Below are 20403 nucleotides of genomic sequence, written 5' to 3'. Positions count from 1 at the left end.
ATACAACTATTTGTGTTCCTATGACAGTAACTTTGCTAGCATTGTATCATAACAGTTACAAGTGTCTTGGATTGTCTTTCATTGCCTAAATATCTCCTTTTGTACTAAATATTCACATAGACTGTGACTGAGAATACACTGAAGTCATCTCCTCATATAAAAATCCACACAAATGCTTCTGTTGTTCGGAGTTTTTTGTTCAAAAGTGGGTGAAGAATCAATGTCTTTCCTGCTCCATAAACCAATTCTACCTGTATTTTTTCATAGAGGCTGAGTGTGTAAAGCCAGAGTCTTCATTTGAGGGGAACTCTGTCATTATCTTCCATCTTCTGCTTCTGTATCATTCTACATTTCACAGCCCAGAAGCTTACAGGTCCAGCTGAAGGATCCTTGGATCCTCTACCCTTATTCCAAGGGCTCCCAGAAGTGCAGAGAGTGGAACCAGATACAATCCCACCTTTTGTCTCATGCTTCTCAGATGCCTGTTCTTCACAGGAGCTGCTGCTACACTTCTCTATGAGGAATGCTGGAGGAAGAAGTCACAGCCACAGTATTTGTAGAGAATGTGAGAAGAAATATTGTATTTTTAAAGGAAGAAGACAGCTTGAGCAGGAATGAGAACAAATCAGAGTGAATCATTTTCACTCACTGAACTTAGTACAGAAATGAGGGGAAAGAGGTGAGTGTGAAGATATTTCCCTGTCTCATTCTATAAAATAATAGCAAAACCTGCTCAGGACTGCTTTAAAACCTGCATGAAGCACTTAGTGGAGATACAGCTTCTGTACAAGAACTCAGCAGAGCAAAATCATACAGGAAGAAAACCCACGGACTGATTTAACAGTGGCAGAAAGGCCACCACTAACTGTGTCCCCACCTAGCACATCTACACAGCTTTTAAATCCCTCCAGTGATGGTGATAAAAGTTACTCTGGTCACTCTGGAGAGAAAGCATCTTCAAGAAGATGAAAAGGCAACCTGGCACCCTTCTAAACACGAAATCCTTTAAAGAGAATGATCCTAAGTGATGGCAAGCACCAAGAGCTGAGGGGGAGGGATGGGAAGTGAACCTGGCAGGGGTAAAAGCTGGAGCAGAAGACGTGCACATAGCCCAAGATTTCAGTGCCGAGTGTTGAACACCTGCCCAGCTCAGTGGTTCTGGGGTGAAGAAATAATTGCAGCTGTCTCTGGAGAGGTGGGCTAACAGTGCTTACCCATGTCCATCCTGCACTGACTCATCTCCAGGCCGTGCTGCTGCAAGTTGGCCTCTGCTGGGGAGGAAAGCTTGGCAAAAAGAAGTTCCTCTCTTGCTCAAGGTCTTTGTGCTGACTAGCAAAGGCCAAGTTCCCCAGCAGTGCTGGAAAAGGTGCCAGGATGTGTGACTCAGAGAGCTTGTCTTTTCTTTCTTGGTCACAAAAAGGAGTTACTGCCCTGCACTGTGCAGGATGTGAACACCTCCCCCTTTATCTCCCAGGAAGAAGGGAAGGGCTCCAGGGAGGATCTTACCAAGGACTCCCCTGACACCTCAGCCCAGAGCACGCTGTGTCCTCCTCCCAGTCCCCCACTTAATTTAAAATAAAGAGAATGACTTCACCCTTTCTTTGGAAACAAATAATAAACTACACAACATTTTAATGACAAATCCTTACTGAGATAAGTAATGCTTTGCTGGAGAGCAGCACCTGGACTAGGAGTTTTTTGTGTTTGGTCTCAATCTATGCACACCTTCATACATAAAGAATTTTAAGATGATCTGAGGGCTAAACCATGAAATTAGAATCAGAAAAACAATTACAAAGAAGGTGCACACTTCTAACAATCTGGGTAATTAAACATTGGAACAATTCAGCAAGATGGGGGCGGATTTTCCATATGGTTTAACATGTTTGTACTTAGGCTGCTTCACAATGAACACGTATCTGTAGCAAATTTATGAACACGGTTTGGTAACACAGATTTTTGCTTCAACTTGCAGCAAGAGTATAAACAGACTTAAAGTCATTAACAGGAAGGCTAATAGAAAAAATGAATCACACCATGAGCCACACTGGTGATCCCACCCACCTTTCAGACAACACAGGCAGAGTTGAACCAATCTCCAAAAGGGCAGATTGGGACAGAAAAGAAAAGAAAAACAATATTCATAAGAGATTTACAATTAAAGCCCAAGACTCATTTCCGTTGGAAACAGATGGCCAGGCAAAGGCATTGGGGATAATTTAGCTAAAGCCTGTGCTTCAACTTGCTAACAAAAGCATGGATTTAATCTTCCATGCAGAGGGTAACCTGTTTATGGCGTATTACAGAGCAGGAAACACCCGCATCGCTTCAAAACTGACACACTCACAGGGCCAGTGCACAGCCAGCACTGCTGGGAAAGCACTGCCTCCAAGGAAAAGAAATTCCAACTGCAAGGGAACAGAACAAACAAGAAGACTGGTAAAATCCCAGGGAAGAGTGAGAGATTGAGGGCTGGGTGAATCAGGAGAAATCTAATGTAGTGATAATGGGTGAGAGATGCTAAAGATGGACAATAAAACCTTTGTTTTCCTTCCTTTCTTTAAGGTAAACCAAGGTTACTGTGTTGCAGGATAAATCTCAGCACCAGAAACACACTTTTAACACCTTGGGAAGTCTTCTGTCTTGGGAGACAATACAGAGAAGAGTCCCTGACACGGCTTTTCCACTGGGAATACAAGGAAAGTGTTGAGAACTTTACACCTGAGCTTGCTCTCCTTCCATCTACCCTCCCCATAATGAACAATCTTGCTTTACTGCTGTCACACCTACCTCAGTAATTCCCCAAATGCCCTTTTACACCCCTGTGTGTCTCTCACCAGGACCTGTGCTCAGCAGGAACTACAAACTCTCAGACTTGCCCCACTCTCATTATCAAAGCTGTTCATGCTTCCAGCAGTACTGACTCCCTTGCACTGCAATTCTACTTCTCCTGATATGTTCTGAAAGTACTTGGTGAAAAAAAACCAGTGTAAAATAAATGATCTTTGGGGAAGTAGTATCACTGGACAATTATTGCCTGATGAATTCTGGAATTAGAAGAGAGACTGAGTGAATTTCCTCATTCAGCAGTGACAAACCAGCACACTGCACTTGGAACCAGGAAAATCAGAAAGAAGATTTCCCTGTAACTATAGCAATGGAGCAGCTATTTTATGGCACTGATTACTCGCCTCTAAGATCTTCAACATGTTCTGCTGGGAAATGCAACCACTGAAACACTCCTACTATGCATGAGACCCTGAGGGCTATATCTGAACAAATATATTTTCTCTGATTTCAATTAGGGGAAATTAAACAGAGCCTACCCTCTGGAATGAGGAAATGGGGAAAAGTGACTTTTGAAAACATAATCCTCATACAAGGACAGGTGTATTTTTCCTGAATTACACATTATAGGCATGGCTGCTGTCAGCATATTATGGGATATAAAATATAATGAGAAAGTTTATTCTATATCCTTTTTCTTTTTTCTGCTTTGCACAGGCAGCTTTTATAATATGGTTGTAGGGGTTGAGACAGAGAATGGAAATGCTGTGAGAAAACATGAAATCCTTTTTCTGGGATATTTTCAAACTTGAGTGTTTGGTTTGGTTATTTCTTTTTCTTTCTAAGAATAAACAACACCTAAGGAGTAAAAGATTGCCTCACACAGAACAACAAAAATAATCACAAATTCCACAGCCAGTTCTCTGCCTGGGAGTGCCATCCCAAGCCCAGAGCAGCAGGGGATGCTCTAGGCTCAATGCAGCCCACAGGGCTTCCTCCACAGGAGGTAATATTCCTGTACATCATTTGAAGGACGCTAATATAGGAGTATTTTATTTACTTTTGATGACCACACTTTGTACAGTCTACTGAAAATCTGGAGAAGGGGTGTAAAAAAACTTCAGCTCCTACTTGGGAACTGGAGAAAGTGCCATAAAATGATTAGACTCTAAGGAGCCAATCTGTTCAGCTTCTAAAAAAACATTCAAGGTTGGAATACAGATGTACAATCAAGAGAGGAAAACAGCAGGTGCCAAAGGACTCTTTGTCTTGTGGATAAAAATAACAAAGCTGGAATCTGTAACCAGACCAAAAATCAAACTAGAAAGAAGGCATTTATACCTTTAACTCAGATATTAACTACTGCAAGAGATTTACAGTGGGAAGCAATGGATTTTCCATATTTTCCTGATCTAAGTCAGAAGTGGATGCTTTTCTTCATGTTAGTTCAAGAAACAGCTACTTTCCAGTTAAACAGAATTTCCTGGGTTTGAGCAATGAAATGGGACTTGAAGACAATGATAAGAAATGGCAACCTGAACCCTGTGCCTCTGGGAAGACATTGTGTTCTGTGTTTCATAAGGCTACTGTGTAAGCAGACAGGACAGTGAGAATGGTTATTGGATGTTTATGAATTTAGCTGAATTTAGGACTCTGCTATAGGAAATGTTTCCTGTGTGCCTCTGAGGAACAAGCGCAGCTAACACAGGAAAGACACGACTCCACCTGGATTTCAAGGACTGTCTTCTAGTACAGGTCCATGCTGGCCTCTGGCATGGACGAGAAAGAAACAAAATGTCACTGGGATCTCAGCCTGCTGAGACTTTTCCACAGATTTCAATATAAGCACTCCACAAGTTCAGTCAGGCTGCAGGGTAAGAGAGAAATGGGAGAGAAAGACAGGAACCATTTAATCTCAGCTTGCTCATTACCTGGGATAACTGCTGGATCTTGGCAGGCTCACAGGCTAAGGAGTTGAATGACTGCTGGTGAGGGCTCAGTGGCTGTGGCAGGGGAAACAGCACACTGTGTTCCTCCTCACAAAAAGCAGACACTTCTTGCTCTTCTCTGCTGCCATTCCATGCAGGGGCTTTCTAAGCAGACTTTCACATCCAATGTTGAAAGCAGAATTAATCATGCAGCCTTTTCCTTGCAAAGAGAAGAGAAAAAAAATCTAGCAGCAGTAAAAGCCTCAAAGAAATCACATTTAAAGACAAAAGAGGCTGAAGTCACCTGGGCTGAAGGCCAGAGCTATGTGCTCCCTCTGTACTTTTTCAAATCCTTCACTGTAGATTTCTTTCAAATTCTCCATAGCCACAGAGTAATAAGAGATCAATTCTTCAGGTCTGCCAAGAGATTGCTTAGGGGTCACTTGAGAGCCTAAACAATTTGGTGAAGATAAACACCACCAACCCAATATGCTTTTTATCAATGCTAATTATATTCCCTCCATCCAGAGTGACAAGATGTAATGGAATCTGCTGATGAAAACCAAAATAAAACTGGAACCAATTACTGTAAAAAAGTATGCCATGAGAGAAGGACTTCAGAATGTTGCCCAAAGGTAAGACATTACTAGTTATGCCCTTCAAGTTTTGCCAATATTCTGAGCTTTGAAGCTTGTGTTTCTTTAGAAGAATATTAGATGATGATATATGAAGCATTTCTTTAATGGCATACAGTTCCCCGTCCCAAAATGCTCCTTTTAAGCAACGTGCAATTTCTTCACTCATAGTCTGACAGCAGTCACAGCTTGGTGCTCTTCATCTTCTCACAGGGCCACACTTCCCCTCCTTCTCCAGCCATCTTAAAAACCACAAATGCAGCTTGGTTATCTAAAAGGAATTAGTCCCTAGCTTTGGATTTTGGCAAGTCCTTACAGATGTTGTCACTAGTGATGTCCATTTCCAAACTGTGCCCACACACTGCTGGTGTAGAACCATTCCTACACTCAGAGTAAGGTTCTGACTTTCTCCTGCACACTGTTGCATGCTGGCCCAGCTCAACTAGCAGAAGCAAGCTGCATTTAATGAGCAATAAATAGGCCCTTGCCAAGTAATGCTCATAAGTGATGAAGCAAATCTAGGGAACAAATGTCATGGCCTGCACTGATTTCAGATGATTAAATACTTGACTTTTACTGAGGCACTGATGTTTATAAGGAATTATAAAAGAGTATTTTTCAGGCTACATCAGTATGACATTTCAGGACCCTGTTCTCTTGTTATGAAAATTCACAATAACAGTTGTTAATCAGTTCTGTAACTTCAGTCATAAGCTAAACTTCAGCAACCTTGCCCTGGTTATACCTGAAACAAATGGAATTATTGAAATAACTTTAAACCATATCATGGATTATACTTTTGTTGTACCATTAATTCAAATCCAGGTACTTAATTATACCTTCTTTCATGTGGTTATCTGTATTTATATTTTTTGTTATTAGCTTGCTTGGCAGAGATGAAAGCAGGAAGCATAACACAGAAAAAGAAAGCATTTTTATATTTTCACATTGGCTTGCCTTTGACACAAATCCCCCACTTCATCAAGACCTTGACTTATGATCCCCAGAAAAGAAATCATGTCCATTACTGAGTATTCCCCTGAAGAGAATGAGATGCTGAAGTGGAGCTTGTGTTATTTTGTAGTCACCTTATTGTCATTTGCAGATGACAAAAGGAACCTGCACTCATCTGGGAGTGTTACATCCTGAAAACCTACAGGTACTTCTTCCAGTACTTGGGTATAGTGCACATCAATAGTGATCAAAATAACAACCCTTTATTCATAGATCTCCTTAGCTGAAAAAAACAAAATACTATCAAACATATTACAAGTAATTTTCTTTCTTTTTTTCCTCAGAGATTTCCTGCACCCATTCAGAGTAGGACCTGGGACATCCAGCACCCCCATTTGCACGAAAGAATACCACTGGGAGGAACTGACTATCTCACACAACATGGTGGAGTGACCCCATGGCCTGACACAACACTGTGGAGTGCCCGCACAGCTTGCCATAAAATAGCGGAGTAATCCATGCTCTGCCACAAAATGGTGACGTGACCCCACAGCCCAATACAAAATGGCAGAGGCAGTGACCCACAGCCTGACACAAAATGGCGGAGTGAGTGACCCACAGCCTGACAAAAAATGGTGAAGTGTCCCCACAGCCTGACACAAAATGGTGAAGTGTCCCCACAGCCTGACACAAAACGGCTGAGTTACTCACAGTCCCACACAAAATGGCACTCTGACCCCACAGCCTGACACACACCTGCAGCCCGTTTCCCTCACACACCCTCACCCACCATGGCAGACCTCCACCTTCCCCTGCTCTGCCCCAAGATGTCAGCCCATCTCCCTCACCCCAATGGCGCCGTGTGTCCGTGTGTCCCCTCAGGGCCCATCAAAGCGCGGCCGTGCCCGGGGAGCCACAGGGGAGCGGAGCAAAGCCCAGGACACGCCCCGAGCTCCCGGGGCTCCCCTGCCATGGATCCAGAGGCCCTCAGGGCCTTGCGGGGCCCCGGGGTGTTGCCTACATACCTTTCTCCTTTTTCTTTCTCCTTTTTCTCCTACCTTCTTCTCAAAATACATTGTACACAAAACTAAAAAATTCCAGGCAATGCCTTGGAAAGTGCCCTGTTGTGTCTGGATCAGTCAAAGTTTGGCTAAGTTAAAGTTTACCAAGTTCAAGTTTGTGAAGTGCTTTACTTTGGGGGGTGTTTAAAATTTGCAGAGTATGTCACTGTGCCTTCGTGCTCCAAAGTTTGCAGGTCTGGCTGAGCTTCACACCCACACGGCCATCCCCTCCCATCTTCCCCACAGGGAAAGACTGACAGTTCTGCTTTACTCACCATTCCTGCCTGGCACAACCTTCCACTCCTCTTTACCTGTAGCTGTGCAAGAGTGTTTTGTCTCCAAATTTATGTAAAACTAAGTAACAACAACACAATAATAATAATAACAACAATATTATTGGTAATAAAACTTTAAAAGTCACTGATGATGTTAAAGTTATCTTACTATTAGAAGATTGTTTGTGAAGAGCTTTAAAATAAAATTGCAAAAACCAGGTCAGAGTTATATCCAGCCTGACTGACTTTTCCTTGTGCCCACACAGAGTCTGGAGAAAGCTTATGTCTGTCCCCTACCCAGCCTTTCTCCAGGACTTTTTCCAGTGTTTACCCATCAAATCTTCCCCCAGAGTGGGCATGTAACATATCTGCAGATGCAAACAAGCTGTGAAATCCAGCTGGGAGAGTGTAGGAGCTACTGAGAGCTCAGCAGACAGTGGGGTTTGAGAGCTACACAGCACCCCCATGAACCAGAGCCCACAGTGCTGCTGCAATGAAACAACAAGTGTTGTGTGAGAGCAGACACAGAGCATTTCAGCAAAACATTCAGGAGTGCAGCTCAATTGTGGCTATTTCCTACCCCACTCTAAAGCCAACTTTTGCCCTCCACTAGATTAAAATATCAGATTCACTGAAAATGTACTCCCACTGAGTACTCTACGAACACTTACTCTCATGGCACATTTATTTAACACAGAGTACTGATCCACTGCTCTGCCTTGCACTGGTTACTTTCAAGGACTCCCATTCTGCCTGAGAGAGAACAGATATAAATAATTATAGAAGAAAATGTTGTCAGGGAATAATGTTCCCTGCTGCTTTGGTCCAATGAAAGCCAAAGCCACCATAAAACTTTCAGGGAAAAGGGCAATAATTAATTCTATGAGGATAACACTCTATCACACTGCCTTGCGGTTATTATGACAAAATAAATTAAAGTATCGTAGTCTCTCTGTATATAGTTTAACTTATACATCTAATTTTCGTATTTTAAAAAATACCTTGGAAAATTAAATTAATCTTCTCACACATATGAGTTTTATAGATCACATTTTGAAGCATAATATCTCAATATGCTATTCTCATTTCTTTTAAGGACATCAACAGCATGCTTTTTAAAAAGTGAGAATTTAGAGAACATCAGAGTTCCTGATTACTCACTGGATGGTGTGGATGTGAAGAAAAGCTAGACAGATTTCTAAGGAATTAATTAGTCATCTTAAGGACCACACAGCATGAAAAATAACAGTGACAATATCAAGCACTTATGCAGATACACACCATCCTTTTATAATTATTATTTACATGCAATTCTCCAAGTGCATTTCTGTGTCCTCCCCAGTATATTCATTACAGAAGTATCTCTAAGAGCTGCCTGACTTGTTTCTGTGTTTTGTTAATGGCAGCTTTATTCTTCTTTACATCTTTAAGTAGGCCATTTGCTGGGGTTTGGCAGTATGTACCTGCAGTTAGCTGCCTTTTGAAAAGGTCAGAGGTTGCTGGAGTTCTGGACAGCTGTATTTCATTCAGATTTCTGTGTGCACTGATTTTAGGAATGCTCAATTTTTTTAGCCATAATCCATTTATATAAATATAATTTTTGAGTTAAGTAACACACTGCTGAAAAGCAGGCTTATCTGAAATTTTACCCAAATAAATTATAGCCATTCAACAAATGAATCATCAATTTTACTTAACATAATTCATCTTGAAGCTTATATGTGTGTGTGCATTTTATCAATTACCACAGATCACCACCAATGTGCAGCTAGTCCGTGCATCCATCATCCATGCAGACACCTTGGAAAAGGGCAAACTTTGAAGCATGTCTCAAATGATATATATATTGGGAGAAGAAATTCTGTTTCAGAAGCAAAATGTCATAAAACATCCCTGTACCAAAAACAATAGTAATGAAACATCTTACTTGAGTTTGTTTAAAACAAACTAGGCCAGAATTGCTATTTTGGATGCAAAAAAAGAGGCAGACCGCTTTTATGAATGCCATAAAAATAAACTATTTTAATAGGTACATAAATAAAAGGTTAAAATTTCCCCCCCCCGAACATCAAGATGGCCTAGCTTCTGTACAGAAATGAACAATATTCGTGGGACTCCTAAATTAAATAAACCCTGTGTTACATTCAAAACCACTGAAGGCAAATACATAATGCAGTAACACACCTGAATTGTTCTCCTTCCTCATCCTAGCAGTGTATACAGTATTTCCTTGGTTTACAGTACTCTGAGGATATGAATCTGTTAAATAAACTCTGAATGACAGGGTGGAAATAAACTTTAAAAAGTCAACATTAAAAGAACCCAAACAACCCTGGCGCCCACAGGGGTACCTTGCATCAGCTAGGAAATTTTAATGGAAGAGAAATAGGATTGCGCTGTAAAATAAATTATCTATTTTACATATTGTTGTATAGTTATCTTAAAGTGTTTAAATATTACATTCACTTTGGTGATGTGTTTTTGTCTATCCTGTAATAAATTACACGAGGTGTGTGCTTGTTGGTCATGTGTTTACTGCAAATGGGGGGAGCTCAGCACATCTAGGAAATGTTAAAAATATTTCAGATTTAGTTAAGATGGACAAAATCTAATTTAAAGCAGCTTTCCTCCTATCATGCCCCCCCTCCCCAGCACCTCTACAAAGTTACCCTGATGGCTTCAGTTTTGCTGTGTTGTATCAAAACATGTCACAGGCTGATGACTAACACTTACTGACACACAGAGGTTCTTGGGCTTTTTTTCTCCTCTCTCCCTCTGAACCATCTGTCAGCTTGAGAACATCTGCCATTAACATCTCCATGCTCTCCAAAGATTCCAGCTAATTAAGGCAAGGAACCATCATTTGTCCATCAAAGCTAAGTTTCCTGAAACAAGATTCTATCGCTGTTGTTATCTGGAATGTGTCTGGTGATGGGTGAGGACCACTCATCCGGTGGAGGAGAAAGTCTGTCACATGGTCACCCAGAGTGCTAAGGTATCTTGTGCTGGTGAAATCAGAGACAAAATTAAAAGATGACAACTTTCATTCATAGTGCAGAACTGGCATTTCTAGTCTATTCCATCAGAAGTTCAAGAAGTGGGGCCAGGCTGACTCAGGCCTTGCCAAGGACCCTGCTTAGAGTTTACCCACCAGCAAGACGTGACCGGCAGTGAAATGACTGCCCCTTTTTTCGACTGGCTTTCTTCTTCTTCTTCATCTTCTTCTGCTTATTTGCACCTTTGCTTTTGTCTGATTTCTTTTTCTTTTCGTCCTCCTTAAACCACGGCCCCCAGACTCCTCCATTGAGCTTGGGGTTGCTGCGAGGGTCCTTGGGCGGGTAGCGGACGGGCACCGCGGTCTTGTTGAACTGTGAGAGCCTCCGCAGCAGCTGCTTCACCACCTCGGGGTGCCGGGCAGACAGGTCCACGCGCTCGTAGGGGTCGGCCGTGATGTTGAAGAGCCACACGGTTTTCCCGGCCGACCAGGAGACGCGCTCGTTGTGCCAGCGGTTGGGACCCGCGTTGCTGAAGGCCTGCGGAGGCACCCAGTCGCTGTAGCCCGGGTTTCCCGTCAGCAGCTTCCAGTGATTCACTCTGATGGCAGACTGGATGGCAGTGTTCCAGATCCCGTAGCCAGCGGCCCAGGAGCCGTTCTTGGCTTTGGTGTAGATGGGGTCGATGTTGTGCAGGATGTCCACCCGCGGGGAGCGCCGGCCCTCGCTGATGGTCTCCCACACATCATAGCCGTCCAGCTGGATGTCTTCATCGATCTGCCCCTCCGCCAGCGTGATCAGCGTGGGGAACCAGTCTGTGATGTGCACCAGCTCCTTGCATACAGACCCTTTGTTTTTCAGAAGGGGGCTGTGCACAAACCCTACGGCACGGATACCTCCTTCCCAATAGGTGCCTTTGCTTCCTCGGAGTGGCCAGTTACTGCCTCCGGCCATCGGCTGCCCGCCGTTATCAGAAGAATAAATGATAATGCTGTTCTCATAGTAGCCATACTTCCTCAGAGCAAGGGTCACATTATTTATGGCCTCATCCAAGCAGGCCAGCATGGCCGCGTACCGCCGCCTGTTGATGTTGTTTATCGAGCGGTAATGTTCAAAATACCTGCCCGGCGCCTGAAGAGGCGAATGGACAGCTTGGTAGGCAATATAGAGGAATATGGGTTTCCTAGGGTTATGAGAAGCCAGGATCTGCTGCACTTTCTGCGTGTACATCTGCGTGGAGTAGATGCCATTGTCGTGGTCCCAGGCGGCGTTGTTGTTCTCATACAGGTCATAGCCGCATATCCCGGGGCTGTCGCACTTGAAGTGGGTGTAGTAGTCACCGCTGCCCAGGAGCGAGCCGAAGAAGGAGTCGAACCCCCTCTGGGTGGGCATGCACTCCCGGCGGTAGAAGCCCAGGTGCCACTTGCCCACCATGTGCGTGGAGTACCCGGCCTCCTTGAGCTTCTGAGGTAGTGTGACATTATCCAGAGGTAAGCAGTTGGGCTGTGTCGGCCGGATGATGGAGTGCTGCAGTCCCGTGTGGATCTGGTACCTGGAGGTGGGAGGAGACAGGCATCAGGGTGGTGGAGGAAATGCTCAGGTGTATGGACACCTTAATCCTAACATAAAATGTCCCTATGCATGCCAAAGCCTTTTCTGGAAATATTTCAGAGTGCCTGTGTATGCTGCTTTCAAAAACCAGCTCAGTCACACCATCGGATCTGTCCTCGCCTCAGTGAGGAATGAAACATTTCCCTCCATGACCTGAGCTACTCAAAATACCTACATATACAGGAGCACAGGTACTTTGAGGCACCCTTCTTTCCTCCATGTCTCCATTTAACAATGGCTATAGAAAATTATGTGGATAAATACAATTTTTACAGTGCCTCATAATCTGCTAGCAGTGAATGTATCTACAGCATATAAAAATGCTGGGCTTTGAGCATGTAAGAGCAGTATGTTTAAAGGATGGGGTAATAAATTCTGCAGTGCACTACAGGCTATGTGTAAAGAATACATATGGCTTCCATATGATGAGAAAATGAATCCAGCACGGGCAGCAGTAAGTATCAAAAATCAAGGGCAAATATATTTATACCAGTTTGACACTAAAAAAGAGAATGTAACAGCAGATAGTAGACCAAAGACAACTTCTCCCTGAGTGTGAGAAGAGGTTCAATTCTCAACCATGCATAGAACAGCCAGGTCCACCAATACTGCGCATCTCTCCGAAAACCGGTTCTTATTAATTTGTGGTAGCAGGAGTTGGGGCTTCTTGACAAATTTTGCTGGTGTTGCCAATCTGATTGGCCTCCTGAGCTGTCTAGAAAATTAAAACCATTGGGCTCTGCCTGTCCATAAATAACTTGAAGCCTGCTTTCCTATGAGGGCTTCCTGGCCAGGATCTCCAAAGGCGCCATAGCTGTCTCTAATGGCTGGCAGTGTGGATGGGTTGTGTAACTCCCATTTCATTCCGGAGCTAATTTCCCCGGACCCAGAAGCTCTGTTCTCACTAAGTGCCTGCAGAAGCTCTGGCTGTTGTGCTGCTCTGGACCCAGCGTGCTGCAGGGCTGCTGCTGTGCTCTGCCCCCCGGCCCCTCTCCACAGCATTGTCTCTGGGACCAGGCTGGGGACCTGGAGCCCTGCCACCCAATTGTCCCCAAACTCACAGGCTGGTGCTGACAGCACAGGAGATGCTGCAGGAGAGAGCTATAACACACCCTGAAAATGATGGGTTTCTGGGATCTGCACTTTGCTTTTGTAAAAGAAATGTCACACACACACAAGTCCCACATCCTTCCCATGGTTCAGCTGCAACATTCTCTTCTTAAAACAGGTAAACTACACCAGGAAAGCCATGCAGTGCTCCATACTTCAGATCATTCCATATTTGGGACTCCTCAGGGAACTATGTCCGTAAGGCATTTCATTTCCTTCCCCTTCTTTTTCCTCCGCCTTGTTAAATCCTTTCAGAAAATTCCCATTTTTTGATCCAACTGGAAAAGTCCTTGTCCCCACTTGGCTATTTTAGTCAATAGTTTCTGCTTTCTTAACTCTGACAGGCTCCTTGAACACAAGGTCAGCCCCCAGTCCCAGCTGGGCAGTTCCTCCGTAACAAGCTGATTTTGCTGGAAGTCAGGATTTTCTCTGAAGGGACCCAGCCGGATCCTTCCACCACCCTTCTCCTCTGAAAACTGAGAAGCTGGGCCTGAGGGGAACAGGCCACAGAATCTGCAAAACACTGCAAACCAATCTTCCTCTTGTAGGCCAATGTCTACACAGAAAGCATGATAGTCACACAACATTCATTCCCATCAAGAATTCCTAAAACACCAGGCAGTTTCCCCAGCGAGGGCTTTTCAACTAGAGATCCAAGCATGAAATTCCTAAGCTGTTGATCTAACAAATATTGAACCAAAACCCAGCAAGAATTAGCCTCAGTCACAGAGGCATTCAGCAGTGCCTCTTGCTTCAGCAGTGCCCTAAGGAATAATACCATTATTCAATATGCTGGTAACACTGCACATATAACACACGCCCATCTATATGCACATATATTCCCTGCTGCTGCCTCTTTGCAGGAGACTCTGGTGTGTTTCCCAGATGTGTCTGTGTGCTATTTTTGGCATGGCTGTGCTTTGGAATATACCTATAGGCACACAGACAAAGAGACACATTTTTACACTCGTATGTGTAAAAAAGAAGTCTGCAAACCAATACATTTTAAGTTGAAATATTTCAAGTGTAGAAATGCTTCAAAGAAATATCAACCTCTGATTATCAGAAGACTGCACTATGACAAAAAAGGTCAAGATTTGTACACTTTCCTGCACCACATGCCTTTCTAATTGATCCATTATGTGCCAACATTACTTTTTTCAGTGAAAGCATTTCACATTTTCAAAGGACTTGCAGGGCATCCATAGAAAAGCAAAGTTATCTCAGCAAAAAACCAGTGATGATATGGAAGCAAATGGCACTAATAGCAATAGGAAAAATGTCTCAAAACAACTGTTTTGAAACTTTTTCTAGACTGTGCAAGATGCAAAAAAAAACTGAACCAGGAAAAACATAAAGGGATTAGGAAGCAGATGCTGATTTTGAGGGTGTTTTCTATCAGATAAAGTAATGAGTTCACCAACTGCCATGAAATGTCTGTAAGATACATCCTATAGATTTCATGGCTTCTATTTTTTAGAATAAATTGGCTGGACTTATTCCCAAATGAAAAAAGCAAGTTAGGACTGTGAATAGTCTGGAATTCATTATTAGAATTTCAGCACCAGTAACCAGTCAAATTTAAGCAAATGCTGACAGGCCACAGAATCTAATTTTACTATTTTTTAGACTTTGACCTTCATGGGCATTATTTACATATAGTCCATTAACTGCTGAGAGAGGCCATTAACTGTATAAAGAGTGGGGGTTCAAGACTTGGGAATACTTTAGATGGATGTGCTGTGCTTTCCTTCTCCCTGCTCCTCTGACATTCTGGATCATAGGTGTCTCCTTTAGAATACCTGATATTCCCAATGTGCAGAACGAAGAACTAAGTAAAATTTGTGTGAAGTGTTCAGCTAATAAGAAGCATATTGAAAATTAATTTATTCTCACTATACAGGGATGGCTCTTTGTGCATTTTCTACTCTTGTTTTTGTTTTCCTGGTGTGCTGTTCAGATGTTCATAGTAAACCCACTGTGATAAGTGTTGCAGCCAAGGCAGATGCTCAGGGCTGGCTCACTGACACACTGAGCTGTTTTCTTGTTTGCAGGGGAAACTTTAAAGCAATGGCCTCCCTCTGGGAGCATCCCAATGACTTCATTGCCCTTTGCTTCTTGGATGCTAAGAGAAATATTTCAGAGGGTTCTTAAAATAAATAAATAAGCAAATCGTCCCTCCTGAGTGTGAGCTCATGACACCCCTTTCCAACACGAGTTCCCCTCCTGTTTTAATTTAGACACAAAGCTCAGGCAGTGGCTTCACAGCACTCCCGCCTCCAGTCCCAAGGTGCAGAGCTCATGAAGCTGCTGAAGGTGAAGTGCACACTCAAGTGCTGGAGTGTTACAGATGCAAAGTACCAAGTCAGTGAGACCTGAGCTTGAGGAATGTGCTAACATTGGGAGAGAGGTTTCATTTCCCCCTTCTGATGCCCTCAGCAGTGCTGCATTAGTTTCCAGCTCTCCTCAGCAGTGACAGAATCTCTGCACATTTCACTGCTGTTCCCCACGGCAGAGAGCAGGGCTGGGGGCTGTGGAGGAGAAGGGATTCTCCTGGCACACCCCACATCCCCTGCACAGCCTCACACACATGTGGTCCAAGCCAACTTTCCTGAACAAACCTTTCCCTGAGGAGTTTTCTATTGAGTGTTTTCCCTCTTAACTTCAGGGTGGGTTCTGCAGCATGCTGAGGAAGAAGATGGGATATTTCTGATTTTGTAATGTGCATGTACAACACTATTGATTTCAAGCTCTCACAATTTTCAAATACTGCATTAATTGTCTTCAAACTGAGATTCTTTTAAGGCTCACTGTAGATTAACAAAGAAGCTCAGTTGGAAGTTTCTAATTTCAGGAACTTTTGCTAGCAGAGGTCTAGTTAGTACATGTGGAAAATGTATTTTTATTATGCTTGCATAGCTCAGGATATGTTGAAAAAAACCTCAATTTTAAAAATAATAAACTCTAGCCTAGGATTCAGAAAAGGATACTTTAAATAAAAACCCCATGTTTGCCAGGAGTTGCATAGAGAGTGACAGCACAGAGATCTGCATGCTACATAAATTAAAGAGATCACTATTGATGATTGTGACTTTCCCTGTTAAAAATAATGAGATACAACAAGCAGATACCAGTCAAGAACATCGATTTAGGGGTTACTAAAGAACAGTCTTTGACATCTTACCTGAAACTATTTGTATAACACAACAGCTAAAACAGAGGAATTCCAGGTGAGTAAAAAAATAAGGAAATATGTGATTTTGGGGGCTCTCAGTCTTCAGACATCCAAGTTATTGGGAGGAAAAAACCCCAAGATTCCATTTGTCACCAGCAAATCATCAGAGGCAGGACACCATCACCAGTGAGAGAAACCAGATACAACAAAGACATTTTTAGAGTAGACTGAGGCTTTAGCATGGAGCCCACAAGCCCTACATGTTTGACAAAGTTGTTACTTTGGGCAGGGATGTTCACTCTGAATCATCTCAAAGTTGTTTTCAGCTCTGTAAGGTGCTTGTGAGGAAAGCAGGAGCAGTTCAGCAGCTCTTCCACCCAGGCTGGTGAAGAGCAGGGCAGGGGATCCTGACCATGGGCATGTTGGGTATGGAGCAGCATGAAAGAATCACACAAAAGGACTCTGCAGCAGAAATATTCGCCATAAAAATGAAATGTTTCATGCTGCATATGCTGAGGTTTTTAAAACTAAATCAGAATAAAGCTGGAAAAGGGGTGAGTTTATCCAGGAGACCCTGGGGCAGAGGGCAGAGCTGAGCTTTATTTACAATGAGATGTAAATAAAGCCACCACAGCCTGACATGAATTGCTGCCAAGCCATCAGCAAGTCCTGGTCCCCTCAGACTGAAGACAACAAAGCCCGAGCGCGTAGCCACAGTGCTTCTGTCTCATTGCTATTATGTCAATTTGCTGAGAAGCAAAATGTTTTCTAAATGTTCCTGTCCTTCTTATTTCCATTCTTTCCCTAACTTAGAGACTGATGACAAGGGTTGACTTTGCAGACTTCCAAGTGCCAAGCTGCCATGAGAGTCCAAGCAGTGGTGGCACCTTGGCACTCCTTAGGGCAGCAGGTTTGGCATCTGTTCTGGACAAGAGCAGGTTAAGCTAAATCCCATCTATCTCATTTCTTCAGTGTTTACAGTCTATGGCAACTGTGTGTAATCCCATGGGATACACTTCTAAATGTCAGCATCAAAATTTTCATGCTACATAGTCTGCTCAGTGCCTATCCCAAGGAGCTCCGAGCCCACACTACATTAGTGTACATTTCAGCTTTCAAAAATAGCAGAAAAATACAATTTTCTATATTGAATATATCATTCATTATCTATCATTTAACCACCTTTATCTTCTGGCTCATGACTTTGGGATTTTGGGGGAAGGTGGGTTATGAGTGGAAATGCACCAGAGAATGCAACATTAAAAACTAAATACAAACTCCAAACCTTCACAGACTTTCACTGTGTCAGCCCACACAAATCAAACCTGAAGTCTTCACTCAGACATACACACATTTATTTAATCCTCAGCTGTATTCCTAGAATTTTCATGTGCTTATAAATCAGACTGAAAAAAGCATCTACTTCTAAATGAAGTGTTTACATTAAAAGTCTAACTCACATTATTTACTGTTTTATCACTCTGGCAATGCTATTGCATATATGTAATTTGGAAGATTCTGTATCTTGCCCTACTTTCAAGTTTTTCATTGTTGTTTTTAAATCAGTTAAGGATCTTCCATCAAATTCAGGAAAAGAAAAATTAAGTAGCAATTTCCTTGCAGACTAATAATGTTATCAGTGTTGCTCCCATGACCTTTCTCCAAGGACTTAGAGGAGCTGAGACATCCTTACTTTGCCAAATGCCATTTGGATTTCAATGCATGAACTCAACCTCAGAATCATGTTGAAATTCTGGTCCCACACCAGCCCTGGCATCTGGCCATTTAAACAATGTCCTTACACCCTGATATTGTTTATACTGCGAGAAAGATTTTTATCACCTGGCACCTAGAAATGCTTGAAAACTGGGGAACCATGCCACAAAAAGCTGTTCTCCATAGCTCTCTATTCCAACAGTTTTACATCTCCAGGATATGCACCAGATCCTCTCTCTTTTATCTTCCCAACTCCTGCAGATACAACTGGCAGCCCAGGAGTGAGGCAGTGCTCAGTGAACAGCGGGAAAGCAACTGTTGTCTCCAGAGTTGTGAGCTTTAAAGGAAAAATATCTTGCTATGGGACCAAGCTGGGAGGGAAAAGAACAGAAACTCTCATTTGCATTTCCTCAGGGCTTCTCTCCCTGGTTCCAGAAGCTTGAAGCTCCAAATCAAGTTGCAATTAGTATTTTCATACACTAATTACAAATTTTCTACCAAACATTATTTAACTGGCAGCTTATCTGCTACCAACCTTTCCTGTCACTGAGGCCATTTATCTGCTCCAATGGGAGGATGTTGGGAAGGATGAAAGTGTGACAAGAAAGTCCCACAGATATGTGTGCTCAGCAGAAAGATTTTTAAATGTAGAGTCTGATGAAGGAATAGAGATGAAGCAAGTTTTGATATAGAAGAAAAGAATTGCTGAGCCAGCCTTACTGGATAACCAAGGAGGCAAAGGATGTGTTAGTCAGAAGGGGTTTTTATGGCTTAGAGCAAAGGATAAACCCACCTCAAACAAGATGTTTTTACCAAGCAGAAAGAGAGCACAGGCAAACAAGTCAGCAAAGTTGCAAGTAGAAAAATGGTCTCAGAATTTTCCACTGCCAGAAAACTGAAAAACAACTTCTAGCTTGAACTGTAATGTACTAACTTTTGGTGATTGGACAATAGTAACATGAATATGGTAATTACAGTAATTATGACAGGCTATAGATAATAGTTAAGGTATAGATTGGTTCTACTGCATTAAGATGCTCAGCAAAGAAAAGTCTATAATGCACTGTAACCAAAACCAAAAGGTCTCAGGGCTCCCTGCAGCTGGAGCTGGCAGCTGTGGGCACAGCTCTGTCACCCACAACCCTGGGCTGCTGGAACACCTTGGATGGAATAAACTGCATTTTGGAGAGCCCCTGGAGTCCCACATCCCTCATTCAGGCTCTTACAGGAGGAGAGCAAGGAGAAGGGAGAATGTGAGAGTTGGCAGCAGCTGGAATGCACATGTCTTCATGCAGCTATTGTTTTCTTTGCTCCCAGTTTGCTGCAGCTGTGGAAATAGCGCAACGTTTCCAGCTTTATCACTGGAATTCATTTAGGAAAAGGGGAAATGTGTGATTGCATAATCGGTGTTGCGGTTCCATGTCTGCACGGGAGTGACATGGAAAGAAAACAATATCACCAAATGCTCTGCATGCCAACCGCAAATCCAGACCTCACCACCCAATTCCGGGCTCAGCAACAGCAGATGCCAGCGGATATGACACCTAATCACCATGGAACAGGGGAAAGGAACCTAAAATGACTCTGCCATTAGTTAGAGATGGATTTGTCATCCTGCTTTGGTCATTTTCGCAGGAGAAAAACCAGAAGAAAAGGAGATAAACGGTGTCTAAAAACTGTGCAGAAGAATCTCCCCCTTGGGTACTCCCAGAGTGAGGCTGGAATGGGACCAGCATGCTGGGACAGGGACACAGCATGTCCCAGTTTGTGAAAGAGAGGTGTCTCCATTGCAGCCCCTGCTCTCTGCTGAGCTGGGGAGAACAGCACCCCAGGGCCTCCTAATATCCCAGAACAGTCACTGCTACAGACAGGCCAAACGTCAAGGTGTCTCATGTTCTGTCTAAAAGAATACTTTAATTGCAAATAACACAGGATTTTTTACATGACCTGCCACGCACATGTGTGAAATATTTTCCACCTATTTCTGTGACAGTTTAGGAAAGCTGGTTCATCTTTATGTAGGAAGAATTTATTCAATGACTGCACCTAAGGGACATGAAAGATATTCATTATATGGCTGCCTTTCATAAGAAGACATCTCTTATAAAAATGACATATTTGATGGCAGCCTTTAAGGTAGCAGCCAAACAGTTATTGT

General features: G+C 43.0%; 2 protein-coding genes across 2 annotated transcripts in view; both read right to left on the bottom strand.

Moving 5' to 3' along the window:
* Positions 1-20403, bottom strand: part of CAMK2D (calcium/calmodulin dependent protein kinase II delta) — a 191492-nt gene that overhangs the window by 148301 nt on the left and 22788 nt on the right. Inside the window, exon 2 of the mRNA XM_059469837.1 lies at positions 4719-4935. The gene's annotated coding sequence lies outside the window, so the exon portion shown is untranslated. The remainder of the gene's footprint in view (positions 1-4718; positions 4936-20403) is intronic.
* The window catches only part of ARSJ (arylsulfatase family member J), a 34009-nt gene continuing 23239 nt past the window's right edge, over positions 9634-20403 (bottom strand). Inside the window, exon 2 of the mRNA XM_059469836.1 lies at positions 9634-12185. Within this exon, the coding sequence (XP_059325819.1) occupies positions 10784-12185 (1402 nt within the window). The 3' untranslated portion in view covers positions 9634-10783. The remainder of the gene's footprint in view (positions 12186-20403) is intronic.

This window comes from Ammospiza nelsoni, chromosome 4 (assembly GCF_027579445.1).
Source record: "Ammospiza nelsoni isolate bAmmNel1 chromosome 4, bAmmNel1.pri, whole genome shotgun sequence".
NCBI classification, from domain to species: Eukaryota; Metazoa; Chordata; class Aves; order Passeriformes; family Passerellidae; genus Ammospiza; species Ammospiza nelsoni.
This window is presented reverse-complemented; position numbering and strand designations above follow the sequence as displayed.